Raw genomic sequence first — 15,699 nt, 5'->3', positions numbered from 1 at the left:
AAAGTTATAACCTTCCCGAAACTGAAAGTCAATTACGTTTTTCCGTGCAATACATTGAATTGTACTTAAATTTGAAATTGAATTGAACTTCAAAATAAGTCAAAAATAAGACCGCGGTAACTCAAGTTTATGTTTGTTTAAATTCCAATTTCGAAACTTGAGGTAGACCGCGTTTTTCGCGACCTTTATACTTCTGCTGTTCGGTAGTGGAGTCAAGAAAGGAAATTAACTACCTTAAAAAACATAAATCAAACCGAAAAAAAAATAAATTTGAGCCTGAACAAATTTTAGGACTCTTCCTGAAAAAAAAAACATTGCCACATATGTAAGAGTCTGAAGTACGTTCATCGACTCTTAAAAATGGAGCAAACTTAACAAGATAGGTATAGGTGTATCACAAACAACATAATATCGGATTTAAATTCCTCTATAAACCGCCAAGTCATTAAAAAACATTATTGATACAATAAGTATAACTCTTTAGCTCAATGGAATGTAAATTGGAAAATTTCGACTTTTTTGATATTTAATTTAATTGAACTTTCAGAACAAAAATCATTATCAAAGAAATTTTAAGTTTTGAGATAGGCGTAGAAAGTATCAACAATCAAAAAGGTTGAAGTTTAACAGTTGGTTTACAACTTTGCCCGGTTTCTTAATAAATATGTGAGCTGTATACTAAGAGTTAAAACTAAGATTTTTTCTGGATTAGTCCAACTTTCACAATTTGTTGAACGTTATGGTGTTGTTTTTGTCAATTTTTTCGGCCCACCACTTTGCTACTTTCTACGCTCTAAGATTGATAAGAAAAAAAAGTTGGGACAGACAGATTTGAATAAAAAAGACTTTAAATGTAAACTGTGAATGATGATAAAACAAACTTTTGCATGCATAGTTTTTTTTCAAAACTGATCATTTGCTGTTTTAAATTTTTAAATTAAGTCTGTCTGTTTCAACTTTTTGCAATTCTCCATAACAGATGAGGCAAATCAATTAGCTTTGATTGCGTTTTGAAACAAAAGAGGTCTAGTTTGCTTTGGCTGCCAGTGGACCTTCTGGAGCAGCTGGAACAGTCCAGTGCCCACCCGCATCGGGATTCCCATGATGATGCACTCGCTCACGCCACTGATGCAGTCAGTCTGTCCGTGGTAGGATGCTTCGAACAAGTGGTCAGAAGTCCTCTCAAAAGACGCCAACATCATCACACTGTCTTTGAAACTGGAGAGACCTAAAAAAGAGCACAAATTTTTTTTTGCATTTTTTACTCCCCGATGAAACTAAGTTGCTGTAGAACTTGCAAATACATATGAATTGTCCCAGGAAGCGCGCGGTTAAAAATCAATTGGGTCGAGTAATAAAAGTCAACCCCCTCAATTGAGAAAATCATAGATCCACCCCTGGTTCAGCCAATGCATCAGAAAGATTAAAACTATATTGCTACTACTTCATGATAACGGTCTTAACCAAAACAAAAAAAAATTCCGATTCAGGATGTAGATTTTTGTTTAGATATAATTCAACCCAAAAAATAGCCTGGCTCAAGAAAACTTCGTTAAAACAGCTATTTCTTATTCTCCTAGACCTGAAAATGACAAAACTTCAAACACTAGCGGAAAAAACACTTCGCAAAAAAACACAAGCAAGAACGCGACAAAGCATCTCTATAAAGTGCGATACGAAGTAGAAATAAGGCTCGAATTTAAAAAAAAAATGAGTTACTACTCAGACGCGATGCGTCGACCTGGATATTATGAGTCTCACACACTAACCACTCAGCCACGGTCGATAAATAAAACTCAAACCGTAGCCAAAAATAAAGCAGAGAACAGATGCTATGAAACTTCCTATGCTACTATCGTGATGATACAGTGCTGATTTAAATAAACCAGACAAAACGAAATTTTTTTAAATTTCAAAAGCTTTTTTCTCAAATTGGGTTAAGATTAGAAAGAGTGAAGAAAACAATAGTTGCTTAGAATTTCATCAGAATTATCATGGTGCATTTTTTCCTCCGAAATTTTCAAACAAAAATTTACCACAAAATTGGGTCATTTTGTCTTTTCAATAAATAAAAAATTGCTCTGAAACTACTTAATCGATAAGAAATATATATCACAAGAAACCACCTACATAGGCCAACAAAGTTCCACAAAAGTTAAATCTCTAAAAATTTGAGTAAATTGTTTAAATCTTGTGTTTAAACAAAGATTTTGGGTTTTAAATAGTAAAATTCACATTTCTTGACTATCAAGCAAAAATATTTTCTCTTATACAGGTTTTTAGAGATTTATTCCTTCTAGAACTTTGTTGGGCTATGTAAAAGGCTTCTTGTGATATATATTTCTTATCAATTAACAAAGTAGTTTCAGCGTAATTCTTGATTAATTGAAAAAAACCGAAATGACCCAATGTTGGGGTAAAATTTTGGTTGAGAATTTCGAAGAAAAAAATGCACCCTTTTAATTCTCATGAAATTCTAAGCACTTTTTGTTCTCTTCACTTTTTGTCTAATCTTAACCCAATTTGAGAAAAACATGTTTGAAAACTCAAGTTTAGTTCATTTTTTCCGGATAATTCAAATCAGCACTGTAGCATAAGTGAACACTTTTAATCAATACTTTTATTTGCGATTATTAGCATAGAAGAAGGGTCCATTGAGTACACTAATAAAACTGAAATACTTGGCCCCAATTTTGTTCTCAAAGAGAAAACCCAATCATGAAACATGATACCAATACGCTTTTAAGGGGTCATTTTTTTGTAATTATGTTAGATTACTTATCATGAAATAAATCGCGTCTAATCAAACTCCCATTATAACTTTGCGTCTAAAATTAAATTTAGTTAAATAGTTACAGATTTTCAGAGTTCTAAAAAACTGATACCTTGACGAGTCATTCCGCATATTTGACCTCTGTAAGTCATGAGGTCAGCCAGCAACATGACGTGTCGGATGTCCACTGACATTCCGTGACTAGACATGGTGTGGTTGATCTCGTTAATAATTGTGGATCTCGCTGCTTCAATTCCCAATGTCCGCGCAACCTAAGACAAACATTTTACGGCGATGACCGCCGAATAATGAACTTGCCTTATTTCATGATTCCTATTTTAACTTTATTCGATTAGTTTATATTTTAAAAAAAAGAGAGATACCATTTTGTTGGAAAAATAAAGCTGCTAAAAAACCTCATCGTGATATGACATGTAACTGAATTATGTACTAGACTTTGAAGTTTTATCATAAAGAAAAAAAAACAGTTATGTCTGTCTAAAAAAATGGGTACTAGTTTACTTGTTTGGTCTCGTGAGAAAAATAGTGTAGATGATAGGTCCCGCCTATTTCCTGAAAACAAAAACAAGCGCGGGGGCTTCGAACCTATACCTTGGGGTTGAAAACCAAATTCGTACCCCCTAAATGAACTACAACAGCTGTGTTATCAACATAGATAAATTAAGCTGCTTACTGTGAGAATTAACCCAAATACTGTACCTCTGTTGTTATTAGGAACCACTGCATTCTTGAGGGACCAAGCAATTAAACTAGTACCAGTGTTTTGTGTACGTTATACGATATAAGAAAAATTATACGAAAAAAAACCCTTCTACGATATAAGATTATACAGAGATCAGATTTATCGGATAAATTATACGATTATACGAAACCGATAATCGGCGATTCTTTTTTGTGAGACAAAGATTTTTTCATTAAGTACTGCAAGATGATTGATATTAGGGGCGGCTGAACTGCAACATAAAAAACTTTCTGAGAGCAATCAGAGTTTTTCGGGCAAACAATATAATCGAGCATCAAACACAATCTAAAAAGCCTTGAGCGGTTGTTATAATTGAGCAAGGATTTTGACCTCAAGTTATAAGGTTATACGTTTTTCATACGAAAGGCAAAATATACGATTAAACGTTATACGATAGTCGGCTTATACGATTATAAGTTATACGATTTTTTCATAATACGTCAATACAGTGACTAGTACCAAAAAATGAGTAAATGAAGACTCGAGGTCTCAATGGAAAGAGCAAAGCTCATCAACAGTAGCTTCCACCTTTAAGCGAAACATTTAGATGATGACTCATCCACTGAGAATGAAACAATCTTAGAACCGGAATCGGTCGCTGATACCTAACCGACCGAATGTGCGCAAAAAAGCACCGATGGCGGGTTTTTTTTCGAAAGGCGAAGACAGACTACAAGAATATTTCCCATGGAAAAAAAATTTATGGCGCGAGGATCGAACACCAGACCTCAAAACTGTAGTCTGTCCATCTAGTCATTTAAACGAGATTTATAAGAGATATAAAATGTTGGTACCTTCTAAAAAAATGTCCGCAAATAATCGGCCTTTTCACACGGGTTTACAATTGCAATCTATCTCGGTGACTTTTTTTGAATGTACCTCAAAAGTGTTGTTGCTCTTGGTGCGTCTAAAGTCCACCCCGTAAGTAGACATGACTTTGTCGAAGTCATCCCCCTCCACTATCAGTTTGTACACAGGGGGGTTCACTGAGTCATCAATTGACACCACAGCCCGATTCACTTCCGCTAGACCTGAACAAAGTTGCTCCAAGTTGAAAAAAAAACTAGAAAAAACGTTGCAATAACTTCATCGTTATATGAATAGCATGATATAACTGAATTGCTTGAGAATTAAATGAGAATTAAAACTCCTGTCTCAATTCAGACAGCTGTGAAGTTTATCGTGATACAACAATTCTCAAATGAAGAGCATAGCGAGCGATCAGAGACAAATTTCATCATCTTCCATCACATGTATAGATAACACAGTCTAACTTCCAAAAACAATTTCAAAAAACAGTAAACTTTATGTCCATGGTAGCTAAAAATTTTTACAGTGCTATAAAAAATCTCAAATCTCAACAGTTTTAGTGCTTTTTATAAACTATGATTGAAGTGACCTTGACTGACCTTTAACGATGACCTTTGCCAAGTTTTCCTTCACAAGGGTGACAGTGTGTGCTATGCTGTACTTGCTATTGGCCAAGTCAATATAGACCAACAGACAGTTCTCGGATGACAACACTTTCACTGTCTGCAATTTGCAACCAATCTTTTTCACAGGTTGTTCCAGAATAGACGCTGCTATCGTGTGACAGTTAACCTCAAGTTGCAGAATCTGGACAAGACATAAGTTGATCACATTGAAGAAATATGAAGACAGAGGCGAAGAGGAAGTTTGTATACACAACCAAATTACAGCAGCGCATGAAAGATATTAACACATTAACACAAATGGCTATAAAAACTAAATAAAAAGAATCACTGACTCGAAGGTTCGAACCGGTAATCACGAACAAAAAGTCCGGCATATTATCTTGCTTAAATATACATATTAACGTGTCAATTTTTAAAAGCCATTTCAAACTCAATTTCTAGTTCTTTGGTTGGCCAGCTTGTGATTGGTGTCAAACTGAGATTTTAGTTTATCATTCTGAGCACTTTTCCTCAAGAAATAATAGTTTTTTTTTTCAAAAAATTGCCAATGCACTAACTTTTACTCTTTTCATTGAAACTTTCACAAGGATAAATATGTCATCTTGTAGGTAGACTTCTTCCAGAAAATCACATACTTCCCCCAAAAAAGTCTTCTCCACTCTCCCCTTCACAGCCCGCGCGTATTTTGAGTCCCGCTCATCACACAGACCTACATATAACACGATAACAGGGAAACGATATAACAGGTGAACTATAACTATCCATTGTTTTCAAAATACTGTATTTTTTCCAAACATGTTTAAAACACCTGATCTTCTTAATACAATGATTTAGAACTCAAGAACAGACTCAAACGTTAAAAACTGGAGTACGAAAAAAGTATGAATTATGATTAAAAGGCTAGCTTCCCCACTTTCTCCTGTGCTAGTCTATTGCGCGATTACGTCTCAAATGGCATAATTCCCAAATGGCATAAAAATGAAAAATTTCCCAAATGGCATAAATTTCATGCAACAGTTGCTTTGGAAAATTCGAGAACAATTTTTTCGTGAACAGTGTGAGAAAATTAGTCAAATTGTCAATTCAAATTTTGATTGACATTTTATCGTGAAAAAATTGTAGAATTTTTCATTAAATGCAAAAAGCATACTGTTGCTGTTATTGATAAGCTTCTTGTTGTCAATTTTTTTCGACAAATCTGTTGCTTAAATTTGTTTGGAAGCAATTAATTCCAAATCTTGTTCACATGCTTTCGTTCCTGTCAAAATGATAGAAATAGAAATTGATAGAAAGTGTTTAAATTACAATAAAAACTGAAGCCTTATTTATCACCTTGTGAAATAAAAAATTTTTAAAAAAATCTCGGAATAAAATCGGAAAAAAAATTATGGCCAACAGACAGTTGGAAAAGAGTCAAAGAACGCAATTACACAGAGGAAAATAATTCACTTTCATCATTTTATCAGTCAGTAAAACGCTTTTTTCGAAACCGACACTGTTTTGAACGAAAAAATGAGCTTAAAATGAAAATTGGTTAGAGTCAAGCAGGCAAACAGTAGATCTCGTTTAAGATTCGAAGTCGAATTGAAGAATAAAAGTCAGGACACAGACTAAGCTGTACTTAACAAACAAAAGCGAGAAAAAATTAACTCTTAAACGGCCAAAAATTGAAAGCAAGAGTAAAATTTATTTAAAAATCTGATATACACCGGAACTGATCCCCAGACCTCGAGATTGTTAGTCACACGATCTAGCATCTGCGCAACAGTCAAAAGACATCCTTCAAACACCAGCAACCAAAAATCCAGATACAACGACAAAATGCTAGAGCAGCAAAAGTAAACCAGATATAACACTAATGCAGCAAAAGCAGACCAAATATAATGCTATTGCCTCAAAAAAACCACCAATTGGGAACTGTTATTGGCAACTTGAGTTAGAACGTAGCCAACAGACACTTGGAAAGAGTCAATGAATGCAATTAAACAGAAAAGAAACTCAATGTTTTTTGATAAAATCTCAACATTCTAAGTTCCAAGAAAATAAAGATGGCCTTAAAAATCTTTGAATTTCTAGAAAACTTCCGATTGACACTGTTTTGATAAAATTAACCCTATTTCAAAAAAAACTGGATCAATAGGCAATATTTCTAATTCGCTGGGAAATCCTATAATAAAAGTCCATGTTCCAAATTAGAAGTTGATCACATTTTTCGTGACCTTTACACTTTTGCTGTTCGATGATGGAGTTTGCCGTCCTTTTAACAATGGAAGTGAGTCGAACTTTAAAAAAAAAAGTCAAACCGCGAAAAAGTAAATTTGAGCCCGAACAAACTATAAAATGTTTCCCGCAAAAAGACGAAAAAAAACTTCACGATCTATATAAGAGTCTGAACTGCGTAATAAGTATACGAGTATACGTATAAAAGGACTTCGTATTATGGCACTACGCTTGAGTAAAAAAACTAACGCCAAGGCGAAGCTGCGCTTTGTAAACACTAGCACGAACACGACAAAAACCAGCTTTATAAAGTGAAATGAGAAAAGATAGAAATAAGCCTCGAATTAGTAAAATTTTGCTATGTATGGGCTTCGAACCAGAAACTTCGTAAATTGGAGTCTCACGCGCTGCCCTCTCGGCAACGAACGCTCGACAACTGGCAAAAACTAGTCACAAAGAAAGCAGCTACATATGCCAATAAATTGACTATGCGATGCAGCAAAAGTGTCACCAAATACAAATAGACACGATTTTGCAAGTAATAAATTGGAATATAACAAACTGAAAGCATCCAATCTAATTTTGCATCTAAAAAATTGGGAAGCATAAAATCATACTATGTATAAATTATGCATTTCGAAAAATTGCGAGAAAAAAATTTCTAAGATGTAGTTTTTATGATTGTTATATTGTTTCAAACAAATAACTTTTTCCGGTTCATTTGATACATATACACAGAAGCGAAGCTGCTCTTCGCAAAAACTAGTGAGAAACGACAAAAAAAGCAACTTTATAAAGACAAAACAGAAAAAAGGCTAGAATTAGTAAAACTATGCTACGCATCGGATTCGAACCTGCGACCTCGAGATTTGGCTCTCACGCCCTGCCCGCTCAGGCACGAACAACCGACAAAAACTAATCACCATTAGAGCAGCTACAAATGCTAACAAGGATATTCTGTTACTGTGCAAGTAGCACAGAATGTTCCGACCGTAATCTTCAAAAAAATACAAAGCTTTTTCAAATTTTTATTCCAAAAAGGCACTAAAAGACTCAAAGTAAACTAACGTTACTCAAGTGAAATTAAATTTTTATGTTTTAAATTAAGCTTTTGCGAGCTTGTAAGGAATTGAAACAAGACTGCTCGCTCGCTTTATTCGCTCGAAATAAGGCAAAAAAAATTCAAACCGGTTTTCCTCGAAACTGCGAGAATCACGGCCGTAAGGGCTTCAATATATAATATCACTCAACCTAGTCCAATGATTAGTTGTGGTACCGGATTTTGCGTGGAAAACAAAAAGAGAAAAAATTCGATGGTGGAAAAAAAAGAAAAACACACCGGAATACAAAGTTCTTTACCCAAAACCTTAGTTGTTTCTCTAATAATATAAGTGAGAATTGTAGTGTTGAGATTTTGGAATTTTCCTAAAAACTACCTTTCTCTGTAAAAAGATAAAGTAATAGCCGCTTCTTTAGAAAAAATTCGCAGATTTGATAGAATAGTTTTAAAGAAAACTAAAAAAAATTCTAGAAAAAGAAACGACCCAAATTTCACTTATTTGAAGATCTTAACTTAAAAAAAAACCGGGCGTAGCACAAATAAAGGTAAGCTTCCAACAACCTGTTATGTCGATTAAACCTATGATATCAGCTTTGGCAGGATAGCTATCGAGAAAAATCCAAAACAAGGTCAACAAATCAGAAAGTTGAGATTTCCGAGAACAATAACTTTTTGTTTCGAAAATTGTATGTAGCTGCTTATGCAGAAAGATTCAATAAACCTGTAATTTCGACTGAACCCAAAACCCACGTTTGGCAGGATAGTTTTCGAGAAAATTCACAAAGTTTCAAAAAAAACTGTCAAAAAATCAAAAATTTGAATTTTCCGAGGGCCATTATTTTTGTGTCAAAAAAATTTAAGCGTAATCGCGTATGCAAAAAAGTTTCTCGCTATTGGATCTTTGAATTGAACCCAAAATCCCATATATGCTAGGGTATTTGTTGGTAACATTCATAAAAGTTTAGGTTTAAAAAAAATGCTGAAACGACAAAAAAAATTTGTCTAAAAAAATTAGGAGTGGCCGCTAAAACAGGAGAGCTTCCTTTTACCGGTTATCTCTATTAAACCCACAACCTCAGGTTTGTTGTCGAGAAAAGTTAAAACAGATTCAAAAAATGGTTTAAAAAATTTAAAATTTGACTATGCTGAGGGGAAAAAAATTTGGACGTAACCACTAATGCAGTGGAGCTTCCCACTAGCCTTTATCTCTATTGAAACCACAACCTCAGAAAATTAGTTTACGAGAAAAGTTGAAAGATTCAAAAAACGATTAAAAAAATTAAAAATTTGACTATCTGAGGGGCACAATTTCAAGTAAAAATAAGTTTGGGCGTAGTCGCGGCCGCTTATCGAGGGGAGCTTTTCAAAACTGTTCTTATTCATTGAAACCAAAATCTCAATTTTGGAAAGTAAAAATTTGAAAAAACAGAAAAAATAAAAACATCGGTCAAATATTACCCCCAAAGACTTTTTCGAAGGCTGTAGACGACGAAGTAAAGCAAAAAAGAGACCAGGGGAATATGCAGGCACACACGACTGTAGGCGGTCTTTTTATATATACCCTTTTTGAAAATCGGTAGGGAGAAGGGTTTTTGGGGAAAAAAACCTAACTTTTAAACTTTCCAAAGCAACTCAAAAAATTTAAAAAAAAAAACTAAATCCCATAAATTTTCATAATACCTATTTTTATCAAACAAGAACTTTAGGCAAACATGCCAAGCAAGACATTTGAAATTCAAATTAGCAACTGAACAAAACTTACGAAGCCGAAAAAGGCCGACAATCTTTGAGCAGACGCCAAGTTGAGCCCACAAAAACTGATTTAAAAAAAACTTTTAAAGGTTTCATTTCCCCCATGAATCTACCCTATAGTAACTAGTACTCTTCTGGCAGTTAAATTTTTGTTCATTTTCATGAAACTGAGCATTTCAGCACAGCAGCATCATACGTGATAGCAGCGTCATGTGATACATTTGTTTTTGTTAAACTAGTTGATAACCCTAAAGTCCAAATTCCGATTTGATAACGCTTACCTTTCGCAAGCGTTAAAAAAGATAGAGCAGGCACCAAGATTTTAACTGACCATCAACCTACGGGCCGTCCACCTACAACCTTAAAGTCTAAGATACTGACCTTAAAGTCAAATATAGGCCATCTGTGCACCTAAGAAGACTTTATAAAAAATTACGCAACGTTGTACTATGCATATTATGCTTCAAAAAGTTCTAAAGCACAAAAAACTAGAAGCCAATATGTTATCCCCATAACAACTTTGCACCCAATGAAACAATAAAACAACCTTTTGTAATATCAGTGCCAAAAACTTCTTATGGAAAAACGTCTGGGCACCTATAGCAATGCACTTGCTCTAGCAAGCGCAAACGACTAAAATGTGACGTATTTCTTCTTTTAATCATCACACAGACAATGACAATTTCAATTATTTTTACCCTTGATTATTATTTAAATATTTGAACAGGTTACCATGCGTCGATTCAATTTGCAAAAACTTAAGTCGGTTGAGTTCGTTAACTACACTACACACGAATTTTTGATGAAAACCACTAACAGGCAGTTGGAACAACTCCGCTCAGAGCGGATTCGGAGCGTAACACCACGTCTGATACCAAAATATGCTATGTGCCAGAAAACTTCTGCTGAATGGTAATGTACTGAAAACGGGTCTTCTCGGGTATAATCCCCTAAATGATAAAAAAAAATTGAAATGATAATTTTATGACAAAATTGCGACAATCTTAATAGAATGCACGATATTATTATAAAACTAGTAAAACTAGAGTATTTCTACTTACTTAAGCCTCCCTATTGCTTATTTCTCCACTTTTTCCCAGTTTCCCAGTTTTCTGTGCATAAATTTCATAAAAAAGAATTCCAAAAACATTTTCAATTGTCGTTGAATTCTCATTTTTTGCACTTTTAAGCTTTACCTAACGCTTGGGATATCAGCCCTGCATTTGTAAGAAGAACGAGTCCAATTTCCAATTTTTATCATATAGGGATAATAACCGAAAAGACCCCTGAAAAGACCTTTGATTCAAAAATTGCTATGACTTAAAAGAAACATAAGGACTGTGTTCAACTTATCATCAAAACATATCCTCGCATCAGATAATACCAGGCTCTCAATTGGAAGAAAAATTCAACCACAAAAAAAAGCTAAAAAATCATAAATCAAATTTGACTTTAAGAGAGTATTTTCACACAAAGTTGAAGGAGAGCTTCGCACCACTTGTGATACAACACACACACACACACATAACATGACAAACAAGCCGAGATAAATTGAGAAGAAAGTCGTTAAGTCAAAAAAGTGTTGAAAAATTAGAGAAAAACAAGATATACCAGCATTTTCACATCTCTGTCTTGAATAAAGTTCAGATTTAAAATAAGCGCTACCGAAACCGACAATTTTTCAGCCGACACCCCTTGAACCAAAAACAAATTTTCATAAAAACTTAAAACCTTTCAAAAACAATTACCAAATCAAAAGACTCACATGCTTAGGAAACTTATTTTGCTCATGCAACAATTCATTGAGCCAGTTAAATATAAACCAAAAAAATCAAACGTGCTCAAACTTTGTCTGTTGGTAGACGAAAATGCATATTTGAGAAAATTATTCAAATATTTTGTTGGACAAGTTGTTTAAAAGAATAAGTCAATGATCGGAAATGATAACGCTTGCTAACCGCGAGCACAATTGTCGCATACGATAAAATTCAGTGCACTTTAATTTTCGCAGCGAAAAATCCAAATCGTGCTTCATATTCAGTTGTGGGGCTATCAGCCAAAATGACATTTGAAATGAGCAACAATTGTTTGGGATAACGAGTGGTTTTAAGGTTGGTTATGAAGACTAAATATGTTTATCATGGCCTAAATAGTCTGCTAGTCAAATGTCATAACAATCGGACAATGTGAACGGTATTTTACATATAAAATCTTGCAGGCGGGTTAGAAGAAAAGAGCCTAAATTACTTGCAGCAAAACAAAAAACCCTGATAAGGCAAATTAGTCGGAAAATTAGCCTTGAGCAGTCAAACAAAAAATCGACAATTCAATTTTTACCGACAAAAAAAAAACACTTCAATTTCAAAAATAGAAAAACGGAGTACGGCTTGGACTTGTACCCCGGACCTTAGGTTGCAGAGGCGACCGCATCACAAACTCAATTACTTGTGAAAAAAGTGGTTAACGAGAAAAAAATTCTGGTTCCCGATTACAAGACACTTCCTCTCGCAAAATTTATCAATCAATTGAAAAATAATTTTCATTTGAGCAATGTTTTAATTTTTAAGAGTGAGCGTAATTTTTTAAAAATTTGAAAAAAAAAGAAAAGTTATTCAGATTTTTTTTCGGAAATTTTGCTCAAACAACTGATGCAAAAAAGATTGGTAGAAAACTAGATTGGCAGAAAACAGCCAAATACTCTTGTAAAAACCGCTTTTAACAACTGTGATATAATTATTCTCTGGCACGGATTGACAAACGTAATCAGTTTTGTAAATATAAACTCACTATGATGAGTAAACCTTTCTGTTTCGTCGATTGAACTTGTAAAGATGTTAAGTGTAAAGAATACGAGCTAAAGATCAGACGACAATAAATGGTTTCATAACTCAGTTGTTTTATCTCGCTTACCAATCAGACCTCGTTTATCAATCCGTTCGGATTTAGTATCAGACACGATCATACACCGCGGTATGACATGCCGCAGCCTGCAGGACATTCGAAAAACCCGTTGACTATTAATCCATTTTGGGAGAAGGCGTCAGCTGAACCACCATTAGAGTGGTCTAAATGTGCAGCAATACACGAGGCGGCGGTGTTTGCAAAAGATAGAATCAAGGTACGAAACTTACTAAGAGCTGAATCTGCACTAATTCAAACCCGCAGAACCCATTAATGAAGTCGAAATTACTGGTGATACGGAGGCACAGAAAAAAAAATTGCGATGTAGGGAACCAAGAGAAGCCAGTCGGTTGAGAAAACCCAGCTCAAAAACCGAGGGAAAGAGGCGTACTGTGTAACTCTTTTCCTTGGGACGAGGCTGATGCATTAGTCCGCAATTATTAATCTCTATGTCTAGGCGCGGATGGACAACGCCAGGTTCAACAAAAGAGGCCAAGCCTCAACTTGCACAGCATCTCGACAAAAGAGCTCATGACATTATTAGAAGATAATTTCGTGACAACAAGGATTATAGCGTTCGAACGGTACAACTTTATTTGTAGAAAACAAAAGAAAAACGAAAGCTTAGAGCAATTCCACGCGGACCTGGTCGAATTAGCTTCGCGAGCCGATTGCGGAGATCGAGAAGATGAAAGGGTTAGAGACATGTTTACTGCTAACATGCACAATGAGAAAGTCAAGGAAGAGCTTTTAGCCGAACCGCGGAGTCATCAAGATGTATTTGAATATGCAATTCGCCGAGAAAAAGGAATCGAACACAGCCAAGCTACGAAAACAAATCCATTTAGAGGACCATCAACAACACCATTAAAACAAGAACCGGTACTTTACATTAACTTGCGAGGTAGAGGTAATTACACAAACAACCAATATCCACCAAGAGGTCGCGGCGGATTCCATGGTAGACCGTATGGCACAGGCGGAACACAAAACACAAGGGGTCAACAACAACAATCCCACTACAATCTACAAAAAAAGCAATGTTATAAGTACGGCAGACAATTCGGCACAAACCACTTACAATCCCGCCAAGCAAACGCCAAACTTCGCCAAACAGGACCATTTTGCAAAAGTATGTAGATCTACTGGCGTCAACTACCGAGAGGACAGGAACGAAGAACAACAAGAAGAAATGGAAGATGTAAACAAAAGGACGGTAAATGATCCAGTTGTGTTTTTAAACGAAATGACGGAAAATGATCCGGTTGCGTTTGCCGAATTCACGTCCACTGATGGATGGTAAGAATTCCAATTGAATAAATTGTCATTTATGGCAATATCTGAAGCGTTCGAAGTAAAGATATCAGCCAACTTGACTGAAGATGACCTCAACGGTAAGATTGAAGACAAGGACGGAGGCCATATTCGCCATCGCCGATTCGATTATAGGATTATATTAAAGAAAAAACAGCTCTTCGACTATAGTAAAATGACAAATCAATGATATTCAAATATAATCCATCGAAAGACACCGCAAGAGATTTGTCAGAAAAGATTAGGCCACTTGAGTGGAAACCTGAACACAATATAGCATTCAAAAACGACCTAAAATTAAGTTCAGACATAACCCAAAATAAACATTTTGACCAAAACCTAGATACCCCCGTGGTCTGCAACACATCCAAATCTGGACTAGGGGCCGCATTAGACCACTTTTATCCGGAAAGTTGGGAGGCCATAGCCTATGTGTCACGTTTCCTAAATTCCTTAGAAGAAAAGTACTCTGTTAACGAGCTTGAATTACTTGGGGTAGCTTGGGCCATCGAACATTTCAAATATGATCTATACGGCAAAAACTTTACCTTCATTACAGAAAATCAAGCTTTGATCAGCGCATCAAACGCAAGCAAAAAATCAAAAACAGCCAAAGCAGGCTAACCTGATGGATTGACCGGCTAATTCCCTTTAACTTTGACATTAAACACTTGGCGGGGAATAAAATGGGACTAATAGACTATATGTCGCGTAATCCGGTTGAATTAGCAATACCCCCAGGCGCGTATGACGAAAATTTGTAGTAGCATCAATTAACTCATTCCTAAACAATCTTGAGATGATTGACAACATCATACTGAACAATCTAGCCAATCAGAACAGAGCACCATATCGGCTGATCACAAAGCGCGTGGAAAATAAAAGAACGCCAAAATCTGGACTAAACCTCAAATATTCCGCACATTTCGAAAGCGCTCATTCTCGAACATTCAAATCAAATCAGTTTTGCACAAAACCAGCTCAAATTCAGTCAAGCTCAAATTCAGTCAGCACAAATTGTAACCAACACTCTAGAAAAATTTATCCGGGTGATCAAAACGAAATGGGATGTCGGAATGATTTAAAAAGTTAAAGGTGGTTTCCTCGCTGACGATATAACCACTCGACTGAAGAAGCAGGAGCGAAACGCAGGAGCACGGCACATTAAATCGGGAGGAGAGCTTGACCGATCCACGTTGGCGTAAGCGAAAAACATCCACAAACAACAGACGGACATCAACAACAAAATCGCAATCAACAACTACGCCTCCGCCAACAGGAGTCAAAGATGCGCGGGAGCTACTCACATCCCAACCTAAAAATAATAACTCTTCCCAAAAAATTGTTTTCAGCGACAACTCGCCAGACACCAACTCAATCGACATCAACACTAAAGAAGATCACTACCCAATCATGGCAAACAGAAGACCTCACGATCCCAGCATTCACACAAACCGAACTCTCCATCGAAGTACATGAG

The 15,699-nt window shown here is 35.6% G+C and overlaps 1 protein-coding gene across 1 annotated transcript; it reads right to left on the bottom strand.

Annotated features, from left to right (window-relative positions):
* Positions 1 to 894: 894 nt before the first annotated feature.
* On the bottom strand, positions 895 to 13,235 carry LOC134851001 (DNA-directed RNA polymerase III subunit RPC1-like). Its single transcript, XM_063866871.1, has 6 exons — positions 12,915 to 13,235; positions 5,530 to 5,681; positions 4,946 to 5,153; positions 4,416 to 4,567; positions 2,886 to 3,045; positions 895 to 1,228 (listed from the first exon to the last, which is right to left on the bottom strand). Exons 1-6 carry the CDS (start codon positions 13,000 to 13,002, stop codon positions 990 to 992), a joined length of 999 nt encoding a protein of 332 aa, XP_063722941.1. The 5' UTR covers positions 13,003 to 13,235; the 3' UTR covers positions 895 to 989.
* Positions 13,236 to 15,699: the final 2,464 nt, after the last annotated feature.

Source organism: Symsagittifera roscoffensis, chromosome 7, assembly GCF_963678635.1.
Source record: "Symsagittifera roscoffensis chromosome 7, txSymRosc1.1, whole genome shotgun sequence".
Classification (NCBI taxonomy): domain Eukaryota; kingdom Metazoa; phylum Xenacoelomorpha; order Acoela; family Convolutidae; genus Symsagittifera; species Symsagittifera roscoffensis.
This window is presented reverse-complemented; position numbering and strand designations above follow the sequence as displayed.

What these genes read in the sequence shown, in the direction of transcription:
- LOC134851001 (XM_063866871.1), bottom strand. Translation starts at nt 13,002, where the DNA reads ATGTCCTGCAGGCTGCGGCATGTCATACCGCGGTGTATGATCGTGTCT. An exon ending in GGCAAAGGTCATCGTTAAAG is followed by an intron (nt 4,568 to 4,945) that starts GTCAGTCAAGGT and finishes AACTTTGTTCAG; the next exon opens with GTCTAGCGGAAGTGAATCGG. An exon ending in ATGCGGAATGACTCGTCAAG is followed by an intron (nt 1,229 to 2,885) that starts GTATCAGTTTTT and finishes GCTCTTTTTTAG; the next exon opens with GTCTCTCCAGTTTCAAAGAC.